This window comes from Mytilus galloprovincialis, chromosome 4 (assembly GCF_965363235.1).
Source record: "Mytilus galloprovincialis chromosome 4, xbMytGall1.hap1.1, whole genome shotgun sequence".
NCBI lineage: Eukaryota > Metazoa > Mollusca > Bivalvia > Mytilida > Mytilidae > Mytilus > Mytilus galloprovincialis.
Window position 1 is genome coordinate 29,028,710 of NC_134841.1, and position 20,635 is coordinate 29,049,344.

At 31.9% G+C, this 20,635-nt stretch overlaps 1 protein-coding gene across 3 annotated transcripts in view; it reads right to left on the reverse strand.

The window, feature by feature from the left end:
• Nucleotides 1-20,635, reverse strand: part of LOC143071805 (uncharacterized) — a 53,932-nt gene that overhangs the window by 22,118 nt on the left and 11,179 nt on the right. Inside the window, exons 1-11 of one of the 3 annotated variants that reach the window (XM_076246398.1) lie at nt 17,306-17,402; nt 12,353-12,420; nt 11,601-11,654; nt 10,245-10,310; nt 8,669-8,743; nt 7,326-7,433; nt 6,685-6,787; nt 5,693-5,831; nt 4,512-4,584; nt 3,573-3,770; nt 32-137 (exon numbers count right to left, since the gene is read on the reverse strand). In XM_076246398.1, the coding sequence (XP_076102513.1) occupies nt 32-137; nt 3,573-3,770; nt 4,512-4,584; nt 5,693-5,831; nt 6,685-6,787; nt 7,326-7,433; nt 8,669-8,743; nt 10,245-10,310; nt 11,601-11,654; nt 12,353-12,420; nt 17,306-17,375 (1,060 nt within the window). In that variant the 5' untranslated portion in view covers nt 17,376-17,402. Of the gene's footprint in view, nt 1-31; nt 138-3,572; nt 3,771-4,511; nt 4,585-5,692; nt 5,832-6,684; nt 6,788-7,325; nt 7,434-8,668; nt 8,744-10,244; nt 10,311-11,600; nt 11,655-12,352; nt 12,421-17,305; nt 17,403-20,635 lie in introns of those variants that run through there. The other 2 variants (XM_076246399.1, XM_076246397.1) reach the window with 2 other exon arrangements.

Genomic DNA, 20,635 nt, shown 5'->3' on the forward strand with positions numbered 1-20,635 from the left:
GATTTATGTTAATAACTCATTGTAGGTATACCTGTACATCTGTATGCGTCCGTTATATCTTTTATGTCATAATATGATAAATCACTCCCATAATATGTCAAGAACTTTAACTCTGGTTGTAAAACTTCCATGCCGCTCTGTAAAACGACAATTGAAAAATTAACAAAGGTACTTAATTTGAAACGCATTAACTGATTTTTATGTTTTCTTTTTTATATGACAATTATCATCTGTAAATGAATGAATTTTATCGGTCAAAATAAAACACACATTTTCGTCCTTTACGTTTATGTAACCTTTCAGCAAAAAGTTTGAAAAGCAAACAAAAACAAAAAGATGAAAAAAGAGGGTGAAGACATCAAGAAGACAAATAGTCGAAGAGAACAGAAATCGCACTGGCAATAGCAAAAACTGACAAAACAGACATTGTAGACAATAGACGGAAAGAGAGCTTGGCATGTATATTGAAAAAAAGTAAATTAAGATTCTTGTACTGTTGAATTATATGGTTGATATCAAAGTAACAAACTTTCAAAACGTCAAATGAAGATCAGTCACAATACATACAGTACGATGAAAAAAATTGTTCCTTTTCAATAAATTCCCTTATTAATTTTACAATTTGTACCTTTAAACTAGAGGCTCTAAAGAGCCTGTGTCGCTCACCTTGGTCTATGTGAATATTAAACAAAGGAAGCAGATGGATTCATGACAAAATTGTGTTTTGGTGATGGTGATGTGTTTGTACATCTTACTTTACTGAACATTCTTGCTGCTTACAATTATCTCTATCTATAATGAACTTGGCCCAGTAGTTTCAGTGGAAAATGTTAGTTAAAATTTACAAATTTTATGAAAATTGTTAAAAATTGACTATTAAGGACAATAACTCCTTAGGGGTCAATTGACCATTTACGTCATGTTGACTTATTTGTTAATCTTACTTTGCTTAACAGTATTGATGTTTACAGTTTATCTCTATCTATAATAATATTCAAGATAATAACCAAAAACAGCAAAATTTCCTTAAAATTACCAATTCAGGGGCAGCAACCCAACAACGGGTTGTCAGATTCATCCGAAAATTTCAGGGCAGATAGATCTTGACCTGATAAACAATTTAACCCCTGTCAGATTTGCTCTAAAGGCTGCGGTTTCAGAGTTATAAGCCAAAATCTACATTTCACCCCTATGTTCTACTTTTAGCCATGGCGGCCATCTTGGTTGGTTGGCCGGGTCACCGGACACAATTGTTAAACTAGATACCCTAATGATGATTGTGGCCAAGTTTGGTTTAATTTGGTCCAGTAGTTTCAGAGAAGAAGATTTTTGTAAAAGATAACTAAGATTTACGAAAAATGGTTAAAAATTGACTATAAAGGGCAATAGCTCCTAAAAGGATCAACAGACCATTTTGGTCTTGTTGACTTATTTGTAGATCTTACTTTACTGAACATTTTTGCTGTTTACAGTTTATCTCTATCTATAATAATATTAGAGATAATAACCAAAAACAGCAAAATTTCCTTAAAATTACCAATTCAGGGGCAGCAACCTATCAACGGGTTGTCCAATTCATCTCAAAATTTCAGGGCAGATAGATCTTGACCTGATAAACAATTTTACCCGATGTCAGATTTACTCTAAATGCTTTGGTTTTTGAGTGATAAGCCAAAAACTGCATTTTACCCCTATGTTCTATTTTTAGACTTGGCGGCCATCTTGGTCGGTTGGCCGGGTCATCGGACATATTTTTTAAACTAGATACCCCAATGATGATTGTGGCCAAGTTTGGTTTAATTTGGCCCAGTAGTTTTAGAGGAGAAGATTTTTGTAAAAGATGACTAAGATTTACGAAAAATGGTTAAAAATTGACTATAAAGGGCAATAACTCCTAAAGGGGTCAACAGACCATTTTGGTCCCTTGACTTATTTGTAGATCTTACTTTACTAAACATTTTTGCTGTTTACAGTTTATCTCTATCTATGATAATATTCAAGATAATAACCAAAAACAGCAAAATTTCCTTAAAATTACCAATGCAGGGGCAGCAACCTATCAACGGGTTGTCCGATTCATCTCAAAATTTTAGGGCAGATAGATCTTGACCTGATTAACAATTTTACCATTTCAGATTTGCTCTAAATGCTTTGGTTTTTGAGTTATAAGCCAAAAACTGCATTTTACCCCTATGTTCTATTTTTAGCCATGGCGGCCATCTTGGTTAGTTGGCCGGGTCACCGGACATAAGTTTTAAACTAGATACCCTAATAATGATTTTGGCCATGTTTGGTTAAATTTGGCCAAGCAGTTTCAGAGAAGAAGATTTTTGTAAAAGTTAACGACGACGGACGACGGACGCCAAGTGATGAGAAAAGCTCAATTGGCCCTTCGGGCCAGGTGAGCAAAAAATATTGAACTCATTACTATAACAATTTTTTTTCAATTTTTCATCATTTTATACATTTGCGAATGCCAGTACCAATTCAGGAATATGACTGCTGTTGTCCATTCGTTTGATGTGTTTTATCATTTGATTTTACCATTTGATTAGGAACTTTCCGTTTTGAATTTTCCTCGGAGTTCAGTATTTTTGTAATTTTACTTCATGCTGTTATAACTATAATATTTTGGAAATTATTTCAAAATAAGGAACTATCTCCCTCATGGAAAAGTTTGAATCCTTGTCCGGTTAGGCTATAACTTAAGTCCTTTTTGATTTGATTAACTCACCAACGTTTGTAAAAGGTTTTGGATTTTCAAACATTATGGCCTCGAGTATCGCCGACATGGCCGAAGAGACATTAGTTATGGAAATGTGCAGCTGGTGCATTAAAATTGGTACCGTTAATGTAATAAGCTTAGCTATATGTATTGTTTTCTAAATAATTTCTAATCATGTTGCTTGTTTGCCATAATTCGAAAGTTAAACAGAAATTTTGACGTTATAGTTAGTATAGTTTACGTGGTAATATTGTGACTTCCAAACTACGTTCGCAAAAAATATAATAAACTCTTGTTAAAAAAAATTGAGAATGGAAATGGGGAATGTGCCAAAGAGACAACAACCCGACCATAGAAAAAAACACAACAGCAGAAGGTCACCAACAGGTCTTCAATGTAGCGAGAAATTCCCGCACTCTAATCTTCAGTAGAAACTACTTACAAATATGTTAACCCTCATGACATAAATACTTAGCAAACTAGTTTTAAAAACAAAATGGCATTAAAAAGTTCTGTAAGTGGACACTTAGGAGAAAGTCTTTGATGATGATGACGTTGTTCTATATCACAAGTTCCATTTCAAGCAACAATACACATGATGTATTTAAAAGAAATTTAGATGAACCCAAAGACGGCGTTAAGTTAGAGAAAAACAGAAAAAAAACATGACAAAAAGGTGAAAGACGTCCAGACAAATATCAACCACAAAAACAAGACAAAACACCTATCAATTACGCAAAATTTGTCACAAAACACGACAAAACACATAATCAGCCTAGCAGTTTTGCTAAACATCATGCAATTAAAACAAATGAATTGTTATCTAAATGAAATTAATCAAACGTACCCCAGCACCGTATTGCATAACTGATTCATAATCATATGGGTTATAGTTTCGTGTATCCATTTTACCATAATTTGCACCACCCTTTGTCGACTGTCCCAGAATATCCCATCTCATATTTAAATGGTGATCTCTGTCAGTTCTGCTCTGTTCATGCCATTCACCTAATGCATGACCCATTTCATGGATAGCAATTCCAACCTGAAATCATAACATTAAATCATAATGAAATGAAGAAATTGGCTTGGTTACCGACATTAATATTAGAACACAGGCTCAGCAGATTTAAAGTTGTTTATATATTTTGTCATTTAAAAGAAATGTTTACGGGGGCACAAGCTAAATATTGAAGCGATTCCCAAGTTTTGTCTCTATGAGATGAAAAATAGAGATCATTTCTGGGAACAAGTACGTAAACAAAACAAAATATCTTTGAATAGTGCATATCTGCCTAAAAGAAGCATGGTTTATGAAACAGCTGTATTTACAATGTGCAGCCTATACACATCATTTGACACTAATTTTATTATCCATACATTTAGCTATTTAGACATACTCATTCTATTTTTGAATTTCTCATTATTATCCTTTTAACCAGTTAGAAAAATGGAAACCAAAGACATTGTGAGACGCTTTTCATATAATACCTGGTTTAAGGATTTGATTACTAGTATTGAAAATAATAACAAAGAAACAGTACAATTTAATATTTGGATTGAAAACTTTTATAAATTCGTTTCTCAGTAAATTTTCCTTGCTTTCAAAAAGTATACCACTCTCGCCCATATTGAATATAAAATAGAAATCTTCTTATAAGGTGTGGACGAGAGGACTTTATCCATTTTTGTGGGGTTTTTTTTGATGACTTGAAATATTGACAAATATAGTATGAACTAAACAAACGTATACAACATTTTGTTTATTGCTAAAATTTTTACAAACCCATAAACAGCCTGGCTGTCCTAAACTGATAGACTGTCCACTGAACACTTTTCCAACATAAGACCAGCAGCCGCTGTAATGAAAAATATATTGGAAAAAATCAAAGTTATGTTGGTCATGCTCATATCTGCACAGTAATATACACTATATCTTTCTTCTTTTTCTTTGCTTTTTTAGAGGAACTCGATCTCATTAGAAAAGAAAACTATGAAACAAATATCTACCAGATTTCAAATTAATTCGTTTAGATATAAAAGGAATTTGTGAAGGATCTTTAAAAATAAAAACATATTTTTTATGTTTGCAGGCAGAAAATTGAAAGGGCGTCAAAGGCGTGAAGCAGTTAGATATAAAGTCTAAAATAAGAGTAAAATAGAGACAAGTTTGCAACAACCGATTGTTTTTTATAGAACAAAATTAAACAAGCGATGATGACAAAAAAAAATAATTTCCTTGAAGGTAAATCCAACTAATCTACAATATCATTCTGATTATGAACTTTCCGATTGGATTTTCCTCTGAGTTCAGTATTTTTGTGATTTTACTTTTTCCTTACATGGTCATGTTTTAATACTTATTATTGTATTTTAAAAGACAATAAAAGTGGTTATGGCACTAGTATTTGATATGTTTAATTGAGTATTTGTTTCTTTGGTGCGCACATTTCCATCTTATTGCAAAAATATACCTGTAAGTTGATATAATACAATCAAAATGTTTACAAAATATTAAATGCTCTCATGGTTTGTTGATATGGTAACAAATTGTAATGTGTTTTTAGTTTGTCTTATCATCTTGTATCTTTGTATAGTAAGAACACGTATAAGACTATGTGTATGGTAACTTTTTAATTTGCACTAATATCTTAGCCAAATAATGGCCTATTTGCCTATACTCCTTTACTGAAACTGCTAAGTGAGTTTCAACTGTTGGAAAAGTTGCAAATATCCTGAAAATGAGCACGGGAAGAAATGTTCGCATTTTCAATAAACATAAACATATTATATGAGGCTCTGTTAAAAATGTAATGAAGAGTTGATTACAAATTTTTTTTTAATCATTGTTTTCCAAAAATCCGGACATTTAACTTTGAACTTATTGGAATGCAGTTAATACAAATGTTTTCGATCTTCTAATGTACAGCTTTTACGAATGAATTAAGAATAAATATCTAAACTTACCCGTCACTTACGAAATTAACCCATCCAGTATGCCCTAGTTCTTGTTCTAGAGTCTTTGTGTGAGGAACAAATTGTATACATGTGGTTTCGTTAAATCTTTTAATAGCATCTTCTATCACAGGTAAAGCTCTTTCGTGTGCTAAAGAAAATTGTAAAACTATATTGCCTCAATGTTTTACATTTGAAGTCATTATTTTCCAATCGAACAATACGAATATCTTAACTAGTTTGAAACAAAAAAGAAATGCGAGGCTGAATACTAGTATGTAAAAAGTTGATTACTTTGATCTGATGGAGAATAAAATTTTCTATTTCTGTTAACTGATTACTAATATATTTTTCTAGTTAATAAGCGCTGTATCGAGAAGTATTCTGCGGTCTGAAGAAAACCAAGAGTAATCATATCTTTGTTGTCCAACTACAGAGGAGAAGAGTTTGGTAAGATCTAACGGACAAACGACGACAACGACAAGTGATGAAAAAAAAAACGCATTTGACCCTGTCGGTACCCTGTGGTTAAGGTTGATAAAAAGAATATCTTTGGTTCTGTTAATAAGCTGGGGAAAAAAGGAATTTTTAGTAAGGCAAAAAAAAAAAAAAAAATAAGATAAAAAAGTTTTTGACTGGTTTTAGTAGGAAACAGTTTGACTTTGATAGTGCTTGTCAATATTTTTTAGAGTATGCACAAAAATGAGTGTTGATAGGGTTGGTACAAAACGCATGCACTCTTATTTTTATATTTTGCATTTTTAATACCTGGCTCATGCAAACTTGGAAAAATTTGGAACAAATATAGAAATAAGAAGATGTGGTATGATATTCCAAATTTAAAAATTGGTTCAGGACCATCGAAATACAGCTCAAGCACTTGATTTTGAAAACAAACTACCTGTTATAATATTAGTATTTTTGGAGACTAATGCCTGTGAACTATATATAAAATATGAGACGCATGGTACATGATATTAACTTGTATAAAAAATTCTTCTTACTAAGTGAAGTTGTGTTGATTTCATAAGGTACAATGCCATCTGGCCACAGATTATTTCCTGCAGTAAATGCTCTTTGTGAAACAATACCATGACCTTCACCGGGCTGAAATAAATATAATACAATATTCAGCATATCTGTAAATAATCAAAATGTATTATTTTTTTAAAATTTGTTTATTGAGAAGAAGTGGACGGCCATGACTTGACAATAAATGAACGTAACGCGTCCGGTATGAGTCATTGCACATAAGAGTCAGACTAACTATCATGACTGATTCTGTGTGAGCCATACTGTGTTTACCATTACTTATGCGTTACGTGACTTTAAAAGATCCTATTCCATTCGGTGTGACTCATTAGGGGCATCATAAGGATAGATAAATTATATGACTCATACGGGGTTTGGCCGCCCTATAACGATAGATGACGTCAACGCCACGTCTGTTTGCCATGACTGAAAAACATCTGACCCTGCTACTTACGTCATTTTATTATCAATTGTTATCCATTCGTTTGATGTATTTGAGCTTTTGATTTTGACGTTTGATTAGGGACTTTCCGTTTTGAATTTTCCTCGGCGTTGAGTATTTTTGTGATTTTACTTTTATTGTTGAAAAAGTATTTTATCATCAAGCATATACCTTTTCTGATTCCAGACCAAGTTCCACTTTTTGTTGGTGTGTCAGCATGTGCTTATCTTGTTTGTCTGCCTTGGCTTTGAGTCCGTCTTCCGGATGTAAGCCATTAGCCTGTAAAACATTCAAAACTTTTTACGATGTAAGATTATTGGATAAATAAAAAGTTATGATAAAAAACTGGTGTGGAAAATTTTAAAGTTAATGAGTTTTCCTCAATCAATTACACATTACCTTGAAAACTAATATTATTCCAACGTGTATGCCTTGAAGATTTAGTTTTGTACTGAGTTATACAATAGCTAGATATATATAAGACTAACTTTTCGACGAGCAAAACTTTATTTTAAGATATAGATTATTTAATGAAATTTTGCTTTGTTGTAGTATGTATATATACTGAGCCAAAAAAGTTTTGCAACACTATTTTTTTTTATTTTTTTTTTTTTTGTTGTTTCTGGAAAAAAATTATTTTAACAGCATTGATATAATCCTTAGTTTTACCTGTAATTTAAAACAGTCGTACTTTTTTCCTGGTGATTGATTTCGCGCCATTTCAGCTTTGCACGTGTAATTGATGTTTTAGCTTCTGTACTTTTAAAACGATATTAAAAATTTCTTTTTCAATAACGTTCAGAAACACACCATTGGTAAGAAAAAAAACATACACCTTCGAAAAAATGGCATGGGGCGTCAACCAGGCCTCCCCGAAAATGACTGTCAGAATGCTCTTGGAATGGTTGATGCCGGAATGAGTGTTGCTGACATCGATGCTCGATTTAATGTGCATAAGGCAACCTTTTAGAGACTAACAAATACAGGATATGTCGATATCTCGTAGACCAAAAAAACTATCGCCAAGGGAGGAGCGCTACCTTCACTTTACGTCAACACGTGACAAGTTTTTATTCCGGCCACAAGAGTATGCATTGACTAAGGGCAGCTGCTGGTGTGCCTGCCAGTCCTTCATTGGTGCACTTAGGGCATGGCTGAAAAATTGATTTTGAATAACACTATACTCATTTCTGCATTTTGACCCTCCCGCGCTCCATACAAAGATAATCCTAGTGAGTTATAAACATTCATGTTGTTTCTGACATGTCATAATTCCATTTTGTTATTATTAAAATTATATGTTGTTATGATTTTGTAATAAAATAAAATTTCACATATTTGTTGCTAAACTTTTTTGGCTCAGTATATTTATATGATAAACTCTGTTATCGTATTACATGTAAGATCTAAACATTTATATACTCTTTGATCGGGTTGTTGTCTCTTCGACACATTCCCCATTTCCATTCTCAATTGTATATGAAAGTTTTGTAATCATTTAATTTTTATATTACCAATAATATCTGACCATCTCGTAGAACTTGGAAACTTTCAGCTAATTCCATGAACTTGGAATCTGGATCGACATACTGTAATAAAAAAAAATATATTAAACAGGATAAACAATTTGATCTTCATATTGATAATGGTTGAGGTAGTAGGTTTGACTGTTAGGAAAGTAACCTTCAGATATTTCTTAATGATTTAATGATGTAACGCGTCTTCTGATTGGCTAACAGTGTTTTGTCTATCAGCTCATAGATATAATTTTGTCATGTGACCGTGACGTCACCAAAGTTTTTTCATGATTTTCTCCGGTATAAAATGGAATTTAGAATTAAATTATAAGGAATGACTGTATTATTTTTTTGTCTACTAGTATTTCAAATAACATAAAAAATGTGCACGTGGTGCACACTTTGAAATAATTAAAATTATGTAATGTGCACCACATTTTCTATGTTATAACTAGTATTTCTTTATAGACAGAAAAAATATTACATCCATTCCTTAAATAGAAAAAACAAAAGATATTGGGTATCTATCCATGACACAGATATTTCTTGTTTGAATGGAATTTTCCTATATTTTCGTTTCAAATCCTAATGAGCTTGATCAGTTTGTTAACAAAATCCCCTCCTACGTTCAAAGGACTGAACATTTGCTGCCTACGAAAATTATAGGTTGACACATGTAACTATATATACATGTGGATTTTATATTTGTTTATATCAGCATAAGTATCTTACGAAAGCCATTCCCTTTTTCAAAACCTGACTTCACACTAATGCTTGTTACAGTGCAACAGTACTGAGCTGTAAAGAATATGTCATTGCTTCAGTGCAAAGAATGGACCTGGCTAATAATGATAAATACTAGTTTACTGTAATAAAGGAAGTACTAGTTTATTGTAATAGAAGTAAATACTAGTTTACTGTAATAGAGGCAGTACTAGTTTACTGTAAAAGAAGTAAATACAAGATTACTGTAATAAAGATAGTACTAGTTTACTGTTATTGAGGTAATTATTAGTTTACTGTAATAAAGGTAGTTCTAGTTTACTGTAATTGAGGTAAATACTAGTTTACTGTAAAAAAGGTAGTTCTAGTTTACTGTAATAGAAGTAAATGCTATTTAACTGTAATAAAGGTAGTTCTAGTTTACTGTAATAGAAGTAAATAATAGTTTACTGTAATAAAGATAGTTCTAGTTTACTGTAATAGAAGTAAAAACTAGTTTATTGTAATAAATGTAGTACTAGGTTACTGTAATTGAGGTAATTACTAGTTTATTAAAATAGAGGTTTAAAACACTATATAGTTTACTGTAATTGAGGTAAATACTAGTTTAGTGCAAAAAGAGTAGATACTAGTTTAGTGTAATAGAGGTGAGAACTATATAGTTTACTGTAATTGAGGCAAATACTAGTTAAGGGTAAAAGATGTAAATAGTGGTTTAGTTTAATAGAGGCAAACACTATATAGCTTACTGCAAATACTTGTATTCTGTACTCAAATCAAATAGTATCATTGAACGAAACAAAACACATCAATATTATTGTAATAATGTTATATAAATAATTTCACTTACCTCGCTTTCCAATTGTTTTATGTTTTCATTTGCTCTGCTAGCATCCTCTCGTTTTAAATTCTGTAACTGAATTTTTAGACAATGTTAGTATAGGGAAATAGCTCTAAAATAAAGTATGATATAAAAAAAACAAGCTGTATTCCAAATGTCTACCTATTTACACATTATATTTTAAATTGTGTTTGCGGTCACTTCAGCTAGTGCTAGTGTATGCAAACACAAACAATTACATTTCTATGTTTTCTCCTTTCTCTATATGGGTGATATCCTCTCACTAAATACTCAAAATATGCATATTGTAGATGTGAGGGATATATATAAGTTGTGGTAACGTTTTCCCAATCAATTATAAATCAAATATGTTTAAACTAACATTTTTACCTATAAGCAATATGTATGTTTTAAGAAAAAAAAATAATATATATTTATTGACACGTCACTATACAGACACACATACACATTGGAACAGCGTAGAAATGTACACTCCATAAGAAGTAGTTATCAGAACACCACTATCAAGAAAAGGAAAATTAACAAAGGAAAGGTCGTCTCGTTTATCACCGATTCTATCAAATAGATTACCGTTGATTTTTTTAATCAAAGCTTATTTTGAAAACTCAGAATTGATTACTGACAATGTTTCGTTTAAATACCTGCTGGTATGAATGATATTATCTATAAAGAACCATTTCACTTGATCTCTACGGAGTTATGCCTCACAATAAGGCATAACAGTGGAACAAACCAGTAGTTTGGTAACTTTGTTGATCGTATCTCTCATTGAAAATGACTTTACTAAAAACTTGAAATTGATCACGACAAAGAGTATTGGTTGAGAAATAAACATTGCGATAAAGAAATTAACTCGATTTTCTTATCAGCACCTGCTTATGAATGTAACTTCCATTTTTCCAAGCTGTTCTATTACTTGTGGTTCGTGTATAGAGTGTTAAGCTACTTTTTATTATAAAAATTGTATTTTATGCATTGTTTTAATATTGTCACTGAACGTACCTGCAGTCATAGATGTATTCCATACGGAAATAAAATTGATATTGGAATGCATCATGACTGTTGTCAGCCAAATAAAAAAAACCTAATTCCAATGAGGCATATATGTACTATAATTATACTTGTTAGTTTTGCAGTGGTGTTGCCTGTTTTGTCCCCGAATTATTGTATTTAGAATTTACTTGATATTTTCTTACTTTTTGTGTTGTTTTTGTTTTAATCTAAAAAAAAAAAAAAAAAAGATAGAAGAAAATATGCTATGAGTGCCAATGAGACAACTCTCCGTCCAAGTCACAATTTGTAAAATTAAACCATTATAGGTCAAAGAACGGTCAAAATACCTACATTTTGAAGAGCTTTTAAAACTTCTCTGTAATGGTTTCTTCTCTGTTGATTCCCCTTTAAAGTTTATATAAAAACATTTGGTATTAAAATATAGTTTCAGAAATTGATAAATTCCTCCTGCTGTATTCTTTTGCCATTCAATATCAATCATTTTTTTTGTAACTATGAGTCATTGATTATTAGTTATAAGGAAGAGGCTAAATGTACTAAACGGAAATTTAAAACATAAGTTGAAAACAAACTGATAAAGCCATGGCAAAAAAAAAAACGTAAAAAGATAAAAAAAAAAAAAAAAAAAAAGATGAACACAAATATACAATACACAACATAGAAATCTAACGACTGAGAAACACTAGCCCAAACGATAAACTTGGGTTGTCTCTTGTGATTTAGAGGGATAAGAAGATCCTTCTCCACACGTGGTCCCGTTCAAAGAATGATGTAAACTGAACTATTTTCCGTAGTCAAGTCATTTGTAAACCTTTACCTCCTTGATATTATTCTTTCATCTGCATTGTCCTGGTATATTTCTTGACTTCAGTCTTTTGTTGTGTTGTCATTCTCGGCTTTAGTCTGTTATTGTGTTGTCTAGCTTTCACCCTATATCGTGTTGTCTGAGTTAAGCACATTTTCTTTCTGTCTATTTTTAGTAATCTACCGAAGTTTGTAGCATTTTCTTTTTGTCCATTCTGTGGTTTATCATGTTATGTGAGATATATTAATCTATCGGTTTACCATTTATGCATACATACCCCTCTATGTCTAAACTCCTGATTTATCCTTTTTAATGTGGTCTTTATTTGTTCATCAACACTTTTACCTACAATAATATATACGCAACTTTTGCTTAATGCAATAAAGATACAAGAATAGTCTGTATTGAGTTCAATTCAAAGTAAACAATTACTTTCGATAAACATTAATTTCTAAGCATTTTCATGTAATGATACATGTAAATGCAATATCATTACATCAGAATTTTCACAAATAACTGATGGAATCATCCGAGTGTTTCTTATAAGGCATTTAAAAAAAAAGACAGTTGTTTTTTTTTAAAACAAAATCTCATCTCATAGATGTGTAGCACGCCAAACTCACTCAAACTATGGTAAACTATTTTAAACAAGGTCAACTGAGTAGTGATGCCTACATTGTGTAGTAAGTACTTTGGTTCTTCTGACCAAAACAAAATTTGATGTCTGCAGATAAGTATACTCTCACAGATTCAATCCAATTGTCGCTTGAGTGGAAACGCTATATGTTTTATTTGTTTAAAAACTCCATCTTAATACCTTGATTGTTATGGAAATGGGAGGGGATAAAAAGGGACGGGTTTATTGTATTGTAAGGGTTCCAGACTTAAGTAATCATATATATATATAACAAATCAAATATATTTTATTGTCAATTAAAGACGCCCATTACAGGCAGGATAATCACAAGTTAAATTTGGTACAAATGATTACAAAAAAAAATGATTACAATGATTTGAATACAATTAAATATATAACAAATTTACATTTAGTCAAATTACTTTGATATGTATCTTATACTGATTTTTCGTTTTTACTCATTGGTTATATTTTCTATTTTTTTCCTTATTTAATATTTCTTTGAAAACTTTAAAGGACCAACCGAGATCGTAAAAGAAAAATAACTGCACACATAAACTAAATGAAGCAATCTTCAGCGGTTTACATATATTATATATTAATAAGTTTGCGCGTTTTATGTTAAACTCGAATGAACATTTTTTTGTAAATTATAACGTGGGTGTTCATATAGAAAAATAATATACTGCATCCCACATGTAAAACTATTGTTTTGAATGGATTCAGCACATGCAAAAAACTACATTTTCTACTCTATGGTGCTATTTATAGAGCACTAAACTTTTGAACCTATTGTGTCACAGCAAAAAAAAGTAATCAGTGGCGTAGCCAGGGCTTAAATGATGTGGATGCGAAACTGCGAAAAATTTTGGGACCATTTTATGCAAAACTACATGTCACCCCTACATTCCGACACTGGCTAGATTTGTTTAATTTCAAAATACCCACCAATAATATATATATATATATATAAAATTGTATTTCTAACATTATTTTCTTGTTTTGATGTCAAAGTTTCATATCCAATCTTATATCTGAAATCTCAAAAACGGACCCATTACAGCGCGGCACTTATGTATACGGAACTGCGGAATGTAGAAACAGAAGTGACCCCCCCTTTCCTGGAATCTGATCCTCTTCATTGGGTTTTTGATCACTTGTCTTCACGCGTTGCAGGGGACATGAAAATAGCGGGTGTCTGTCCGTCCGATCTTGTTAGCGCTGCCATGAGTAAATTCTTGCCAGATTTTTGTGAAACTTTATATATCATCAGCAATGTCTTTGACACTTGCGAAAAAAGTTCTGATCAAAAGTATTTAACCAATTATGCCCCTTGAATAAAAAGAATTATAATGGAAATCCCATTGCATTTGGTCTTAAGCTTTTATTTTTTGATTTTTTCAAGTTTAGTTATTGCCCTTAAATCTTGATTAGATAAAATATGAACAATGTGGGGACATTGGAACTCTGTTCTTTTGTTAAATATAAGATGATTATTTGTACCTAGATGGAAAAGCGGATTTATAAGCCCAGGAATGATTACTCTCCATTATAAATACTAGTAGAGTTTTTATCACGTCGTCTTTCATGTCACAGAAAACGATATCAGGATATGATGGTTTAGTTTTGAACTAGTAATTTACGTTGCTATAGGGCTGTTGCTATAGGTCATCGCTCTGCTTGGCTCTATTTGACCAAACATGTCAGCATGTCTGCGTATAATCATCCTATGCGCTTGACGCGCTACGGCTTAGACTTTTACGAAAATGTCGAGATCACTTTTCTGCGATTTATCCATCTTGGTAACATAAAAGTGAGAGGGTTAGCGCTATCAAACCAGGTTTAATCCACCATTTTCTACATTTGAAAATGCCTGTACCAAGTCAGGAATATGACAGTTCTTGTCCATTCGTTTTTGATGCGTTTTGTTATTTGATTTTACCATGTGATTATGGACTTTCCGAATTGATTTTCCTCTAAGTTCAGTATTTTTGTGATTTTACTTTATACTAAATGATTTAAAGGCAAGACCACGTATACTACTTCGGAAATGATTAGACGCTATTCTCATATCCTCACCATTGTTACATTTGGATACTTCAGTGTATCTGCTACAAACACATGCAATTATATTTATTTATTTTCTACTTATTTTTTTTATTTTTTTTTTGTCATAATGATGTGGATGCTTAAGCATCTGAGCATACATGCAAGCTATGCCACTGGTAATTATGTTTATCGAGCTCAGAAGTACCTTGAATTAGGTGTGAATTTACATACTTTTTTGAGGCAATTGTCATTATTATTTTCAATACTATCGAAATTACTTTTTTTGTAACAAAAGTAATGAATGAATAAATAAATCCACTTAAATCTTTAGTGTTGAAATTCTTTCAATTTGTTTTAATTGAATTTACGCTAAAAGAGACACACAATCAATTAACGCTCTCGGAATTATTTTAAAAAGGTTCTTGACATGTATTTTAACTACATACTTATTTTCACATGTAATAAACATAGAATATGAGTGGCAAATCAGGCAATAATGAATCTTATCAAAAATGACATCAAATGTTATTTTGTTGGAACAATTCAGTGAATGAAAATAAGAGTGTCAATTTCAGTCTATTCTATGTTTACTCGGGTTGTATAGGGTTTTCAATCAAGAGAACTAGGAATTATCGATATTTTGTGCATTTTTCCTTTGATCTTTTTTTGTGGTAATTTTTCATATCATGCTACTCGCTTGAGATGGAAAATTATCGCTAAGGAAGCACGTGGTGTTGCTAATGAAATTGACATTAAATTGACAACATCGTCATAGGTAAATAAGCAATAAACAGTTTATCATTGGTCATCTCAACGATAATCTATAATTATGAAAAGAAAAACGATGATGATCGTGCAGATAACCCTCTATAACCTGCCGAAAACTATATAATAATGCAGATACAAATGTAAATGCTTTCTACAGTTACCTTGCAAACCTCAATTTTTTTTAATTTATTGTTGGTAGGTGCATTTTACGTGTTAAAATTTATATCCGTATTGTGAAGGTCCATATTAAGATTTCTTTCTACTAAAGGGATATTTACATGTGTTATCGAAATTCAAATACAGATGTGTGGTATATTTCCCAATGGGACAACTGTTCACCTTTCAAATGAAGTGGATGTAAGCAATAAAGGCAACTATACAGCTTCAACAACGAAAAGACCGCTGCCGTATAGTATGATATTAAAGGCATGGACTTAAAAATGTAGAATAATTCAATTGAGAAAAAAGCGACCCTAACTTATACCAGAACAATATTATAAGAAAAACATATAACAGACATGAACAAACGAAGCTCACTGAACTACAGGCTCCTGACTTGTGGCGGGCACATAATAAATGGGATGAACTGAAAAATGTGAGGAGACGCCAACCCTGAACGTTTAAAAAAAAAACATTGCGCTCATGTAAAATTGATGTACAGCGATCATCTGTATACATCAAAACACACCTTCAGCGTGCACGGCACATTTCATATCTCGATATAAGCTTAAGTGAATATTGATATACTTAATTCTTTATTTAGAACCTATAGGACCATGAACAACCTCATCAATTATGCAGAGACATGGAAATGAAGTCGAGGCGGATCCAAACCAGCCACACACGAAAACAAGTATTTTTCTGTTTTTGTTTTCTTCTCAATTTTTTTTTTAGATGAGTGTCCACTTTTTTTCAATCTTGATCCGAAAGGTATAATAGTAAAGACATTGTTAAAAGGGCTTTTGTTAAGTAAATCATAATAATACGAAAAAAACAAGATAACATTTAAAAGTTATATAGTCTTAACATTTAAACCCGCTGCATTTGTTTGCACCTGTCCTAAGTCAGGAACCTGATGTTTAGTGGTTGTCGTTTGTTGAAGGTGTTCATAAATGTTTCTCATTTCTAGATTTTTATATAGATTATACTCTTGGTTTTCCCTTTGAATGGCTTTAAACTAGTCATTTTTGGGGCTCTGTATAGCTTGTTGTTCGGTGTGAGCCAAGTTGAATATCGTACATTGACCTATAATTGTTTACTTTTACAAATTATGACTTAGATGGAGAGTTGTCTCATTGACACTCATATCATATCTTTTTAAATATATTAACAGTCAGATGCTTCACATTTTTTTAGACATTTGTTTTTCTCAAATATTTGTTATCGTGTATGTATATACGATATGCACACATGTCACACAACCTTAAAAAAAAAATAAAAAAAAAAATTAACCGCAAGTCGACTTAAAATCAAATATTTTTGTGCTGACACACTTTTATATGAATAATTCCATTTGATTTTAAGTCTATGATTTAGGTTTAAGCGTTTATGGTGAAGATAAATCCAGAAAAAAAACGATTCGGACGCAATTCAATTAAATATTTTTTTTTTATCAAAGAGGCTCGAGGTTACCAAAATTTCAGCAAACATTTAAACACTCAATTTTTATTAATGTCGTTATATCTTTTTCTAAATAAAATTAAAAAAAATGAATAAAAAAACACTTTATGAACTTCGTGCGTGAAATATTATAATAAATGAAATATTTTTTCCTACCTTTGATACTATAACTGAAACACACTGAAACTGTTGCAATGAAAGCAAAAAATATAGCCAAATATTTCATTTTTATTTCAAAGTAAGATTTTTTTTAAAACTCTAATGATTTTATATGGATTGAAACGTGACGTTGGTCAATTCACACCTCACTTTCGTCCCCGACTCTCAACCTTAATACCCTCTGGGTGTTTTTAAAACTTAAATACATGTCTGTTACAGGATAACACAGATGAGATAAACGTCGTCATTTTCTTCTTCGTTAGGCAAATAATAAAATTAAAAGTGTAGATTCCATTCGATTAAAAAGTCTTTTGTCATAGAACAGGTTCATCGCCTTAACTGACCTGGATTGGAGATACTTATTTTAAATATTGTGGTAACCTTATAATTTTATAGTGTTCGTCAATTGGAAAAAGACCGTGAGTTGCCTTTTTGTGACGTAAAACCTGTTTTTAAGGTGGTATGGATGTCTTCCGCCATCTTGAGTTGTAAAAAACAGAGAACCTAAGGTCCAGATTTTCTATCAAGTTAGCAAAATATGATTCAGGAATGCAGATATTTGATATGAATTTTCATTTAAAGAACCAATTAATAAGAATATAACTTATAAATATTTTTTTTTAGATTAATAAAAATGTGTAGATTATTTTTGGTTGTTTTTAAATGTTTTTAAATCGGCATTTTAAGGGGAGGTAACTCTTAAACTGCATTTTCTGAAGGAATCTACATGGAATTTTCCTATAATTTTGTATTTTAGTCGGAAAATACGTACGGTGACCCGATCTTTTCTTTTGATATTTTCTCAAAATACTGTCTGAAAGCTATCTCTTCCTAATTTATTTTACAATTCTATCATTTTGTCACAACCTGTAGCTTGAAAAAATGCGCGGTGACCTATCATTTTTATTATATTTTTGAACATTTAAGGAATGACTGTAATGTTTTTTCTGTCTATGAAGAAATAACATAAAAAATTTGGTGTACACTGAATAACGCGCGTAGCGGATTATATAACAGTGTGCACCACATTTTTTATGTTATTTCGAATAGACAGAAAAAAATGTTACAGTCATTTCTTATAATTTAATTCTAAATTCCATTTTACAAACCGTAGAAAACCATGAAAAATCGTTGATGACGTCACTGTCACATGACTAAATTATGCTATAGGCTGATAACAAAATAACGTCAGCCAATCAGAAGACGCGTTACATCCAAAATTAAATTATATATCAATAGATAATACGTTTTAGCAAAGTATGAACAAATTCTATCATTTTTATTTTAGACTCCCATACCACCTTAAATTCAGAGTGATTCCAACACGTAAACGAATATGCCCATAACGATCAGTACAAATGTCATTTCGTTCTATAAAGTTATTGTCTATGATATTAGATGCAGAAGGAATATTACTCTTCATTGTTTGTATAGCGACGAAGAGACCGAATACAATTCAATAACATAAACGGTACCATTTTTTTAATAACACCAATTATCATATTAAAAATTATTTTGAATGAATTTTTTTCTAAAACTCTTAATCCTGTACACTGTAAAGTTTTATCTCATATGTCGGATGTCCCTCCCTAAATTATGTTGCTGTAAAAATCTACTTGGCACTACCTTGACTTATCATTTGTATGATAAGGTGAAATATTTTGAATAAGCTCCAAGTGACTGCAATATAAAAATAAGGAGAGGTGGTATGATTGCCAATGAGACAATTGCTGGTGGACTATCAGTCCCCGAGGGTATCATCAGCTCAGTAGTCAGTGCTTCGGTACTGACATGATTAAACAAACTTTACTAAAATTGTCCGTTTATAAATTTTGAAATTATACGAAACTAAGGTTTCAACTCCCTCAGGCAAAGTTGGCTTTAGATGAATTTGGCTATTTATTTTAGGTATTTTTAACATATAGCTCTTCAACGATTTTCGGTACTTATACATCTTCGGATTTCAAATGTTTGGCTTTGAGCGTTCCTGATGAAGGTAAATCCAGAAAAGCGCTTCGGACGCAATAAATTATCAAACGTGTTGTTCTTTATTTTTACATCACTGGGTCGATACCTCTGCTGGTGGACTATCAGTCCCCGAGGGTATCATCAGCTCAGTAGTCAGTGCTTCGGTACTGACATGATTAAACAAACTTTACTAAAATTGTCCGTTTATAAATTTTGAAATTATACGAAACTAAGGTTTCAACTCCCTCAGGCAAAGTTGGCTTTAGATGAATTTGGCTATTTATTTTAGGTATTTTTAACATATAGCTCTTCAACGATTTTCGGTACTTATACATCTTCGGATTTCAAATGTTTGGCTTTGAGCGTTCCTGATGAAGGTAAATCCAGAAAAGCGCTTCGGACGCAATAAATTATCAAACGTGTTGTTCTTTATTTTTACATCACTGGGTCGATACCTCTGCTGGTGGACTATCAGTCCCCGAGGGTATCATCAGCTCAGTAGTCAGTGCTTCGGTACTGACATGATTAAACAAACTTTACTAAAATTGTCCGTTTATAAATTTTGAAATTATACGAAACTAAGGTTTCAACTCCCTCAGGCAAAGTTGGCTTTAGATGAATTTGGCTATTTATTTTAGGTATTTTTAACATATAGCTCTTCAACGATTTTCGGTACTTATACATCTTCGGATTTCAAATGTTTGGCTTTGAGCGTTCCTGATGAAGGTAAATCCAGAAAAGCGCTTCGGACGCAATAAATTATCAAACGTGTTGTTCTTTATTTTTACATCACTGGGTCGATACCTCTGCTGGTGGACTATCAGTCCCCGAAGGTATCATCAACTCAGTAGTCAGTGCTTCGGTACTGACATGATTAAACAAACTTTACTAAAATTGTCCGTTTATAAATTTTGAAATTATACGAAACTAAGGTTTCAACTCCCTCAGGCAAAGTTGGCTTTAGATGAATTTGGCTATTTATTTTAGGTATTTTTAACATATAGCTCTTCAACGATTTTCGGTACTTATACATCTTCGGATTTCAAATGTTTGGCTTTGAGCGTTCCTGATGAAGGTAAATCCAGAAAAGCGCTTCGGACGCAATAAATTATCAAACGTGTTGTTCTTTATTTTTACATCACTGGGTCGATACCTCTGCTGGTGGACTATCAGTCCCCGAGGGTATCATCAGCTCAGTAGTCAGTGCTTCGGTACTGACATGATTAAACAAACTTTACTAAAATTGTCCGTTTATAAATTTTGAAATTATACGAAACTAAGGTTTCAACTCCCTCAGGCAAAGTTGGCTTTAGATGAATTTGGCTATTTATTTTAGGTATTTTTAACATATAGCTCTTC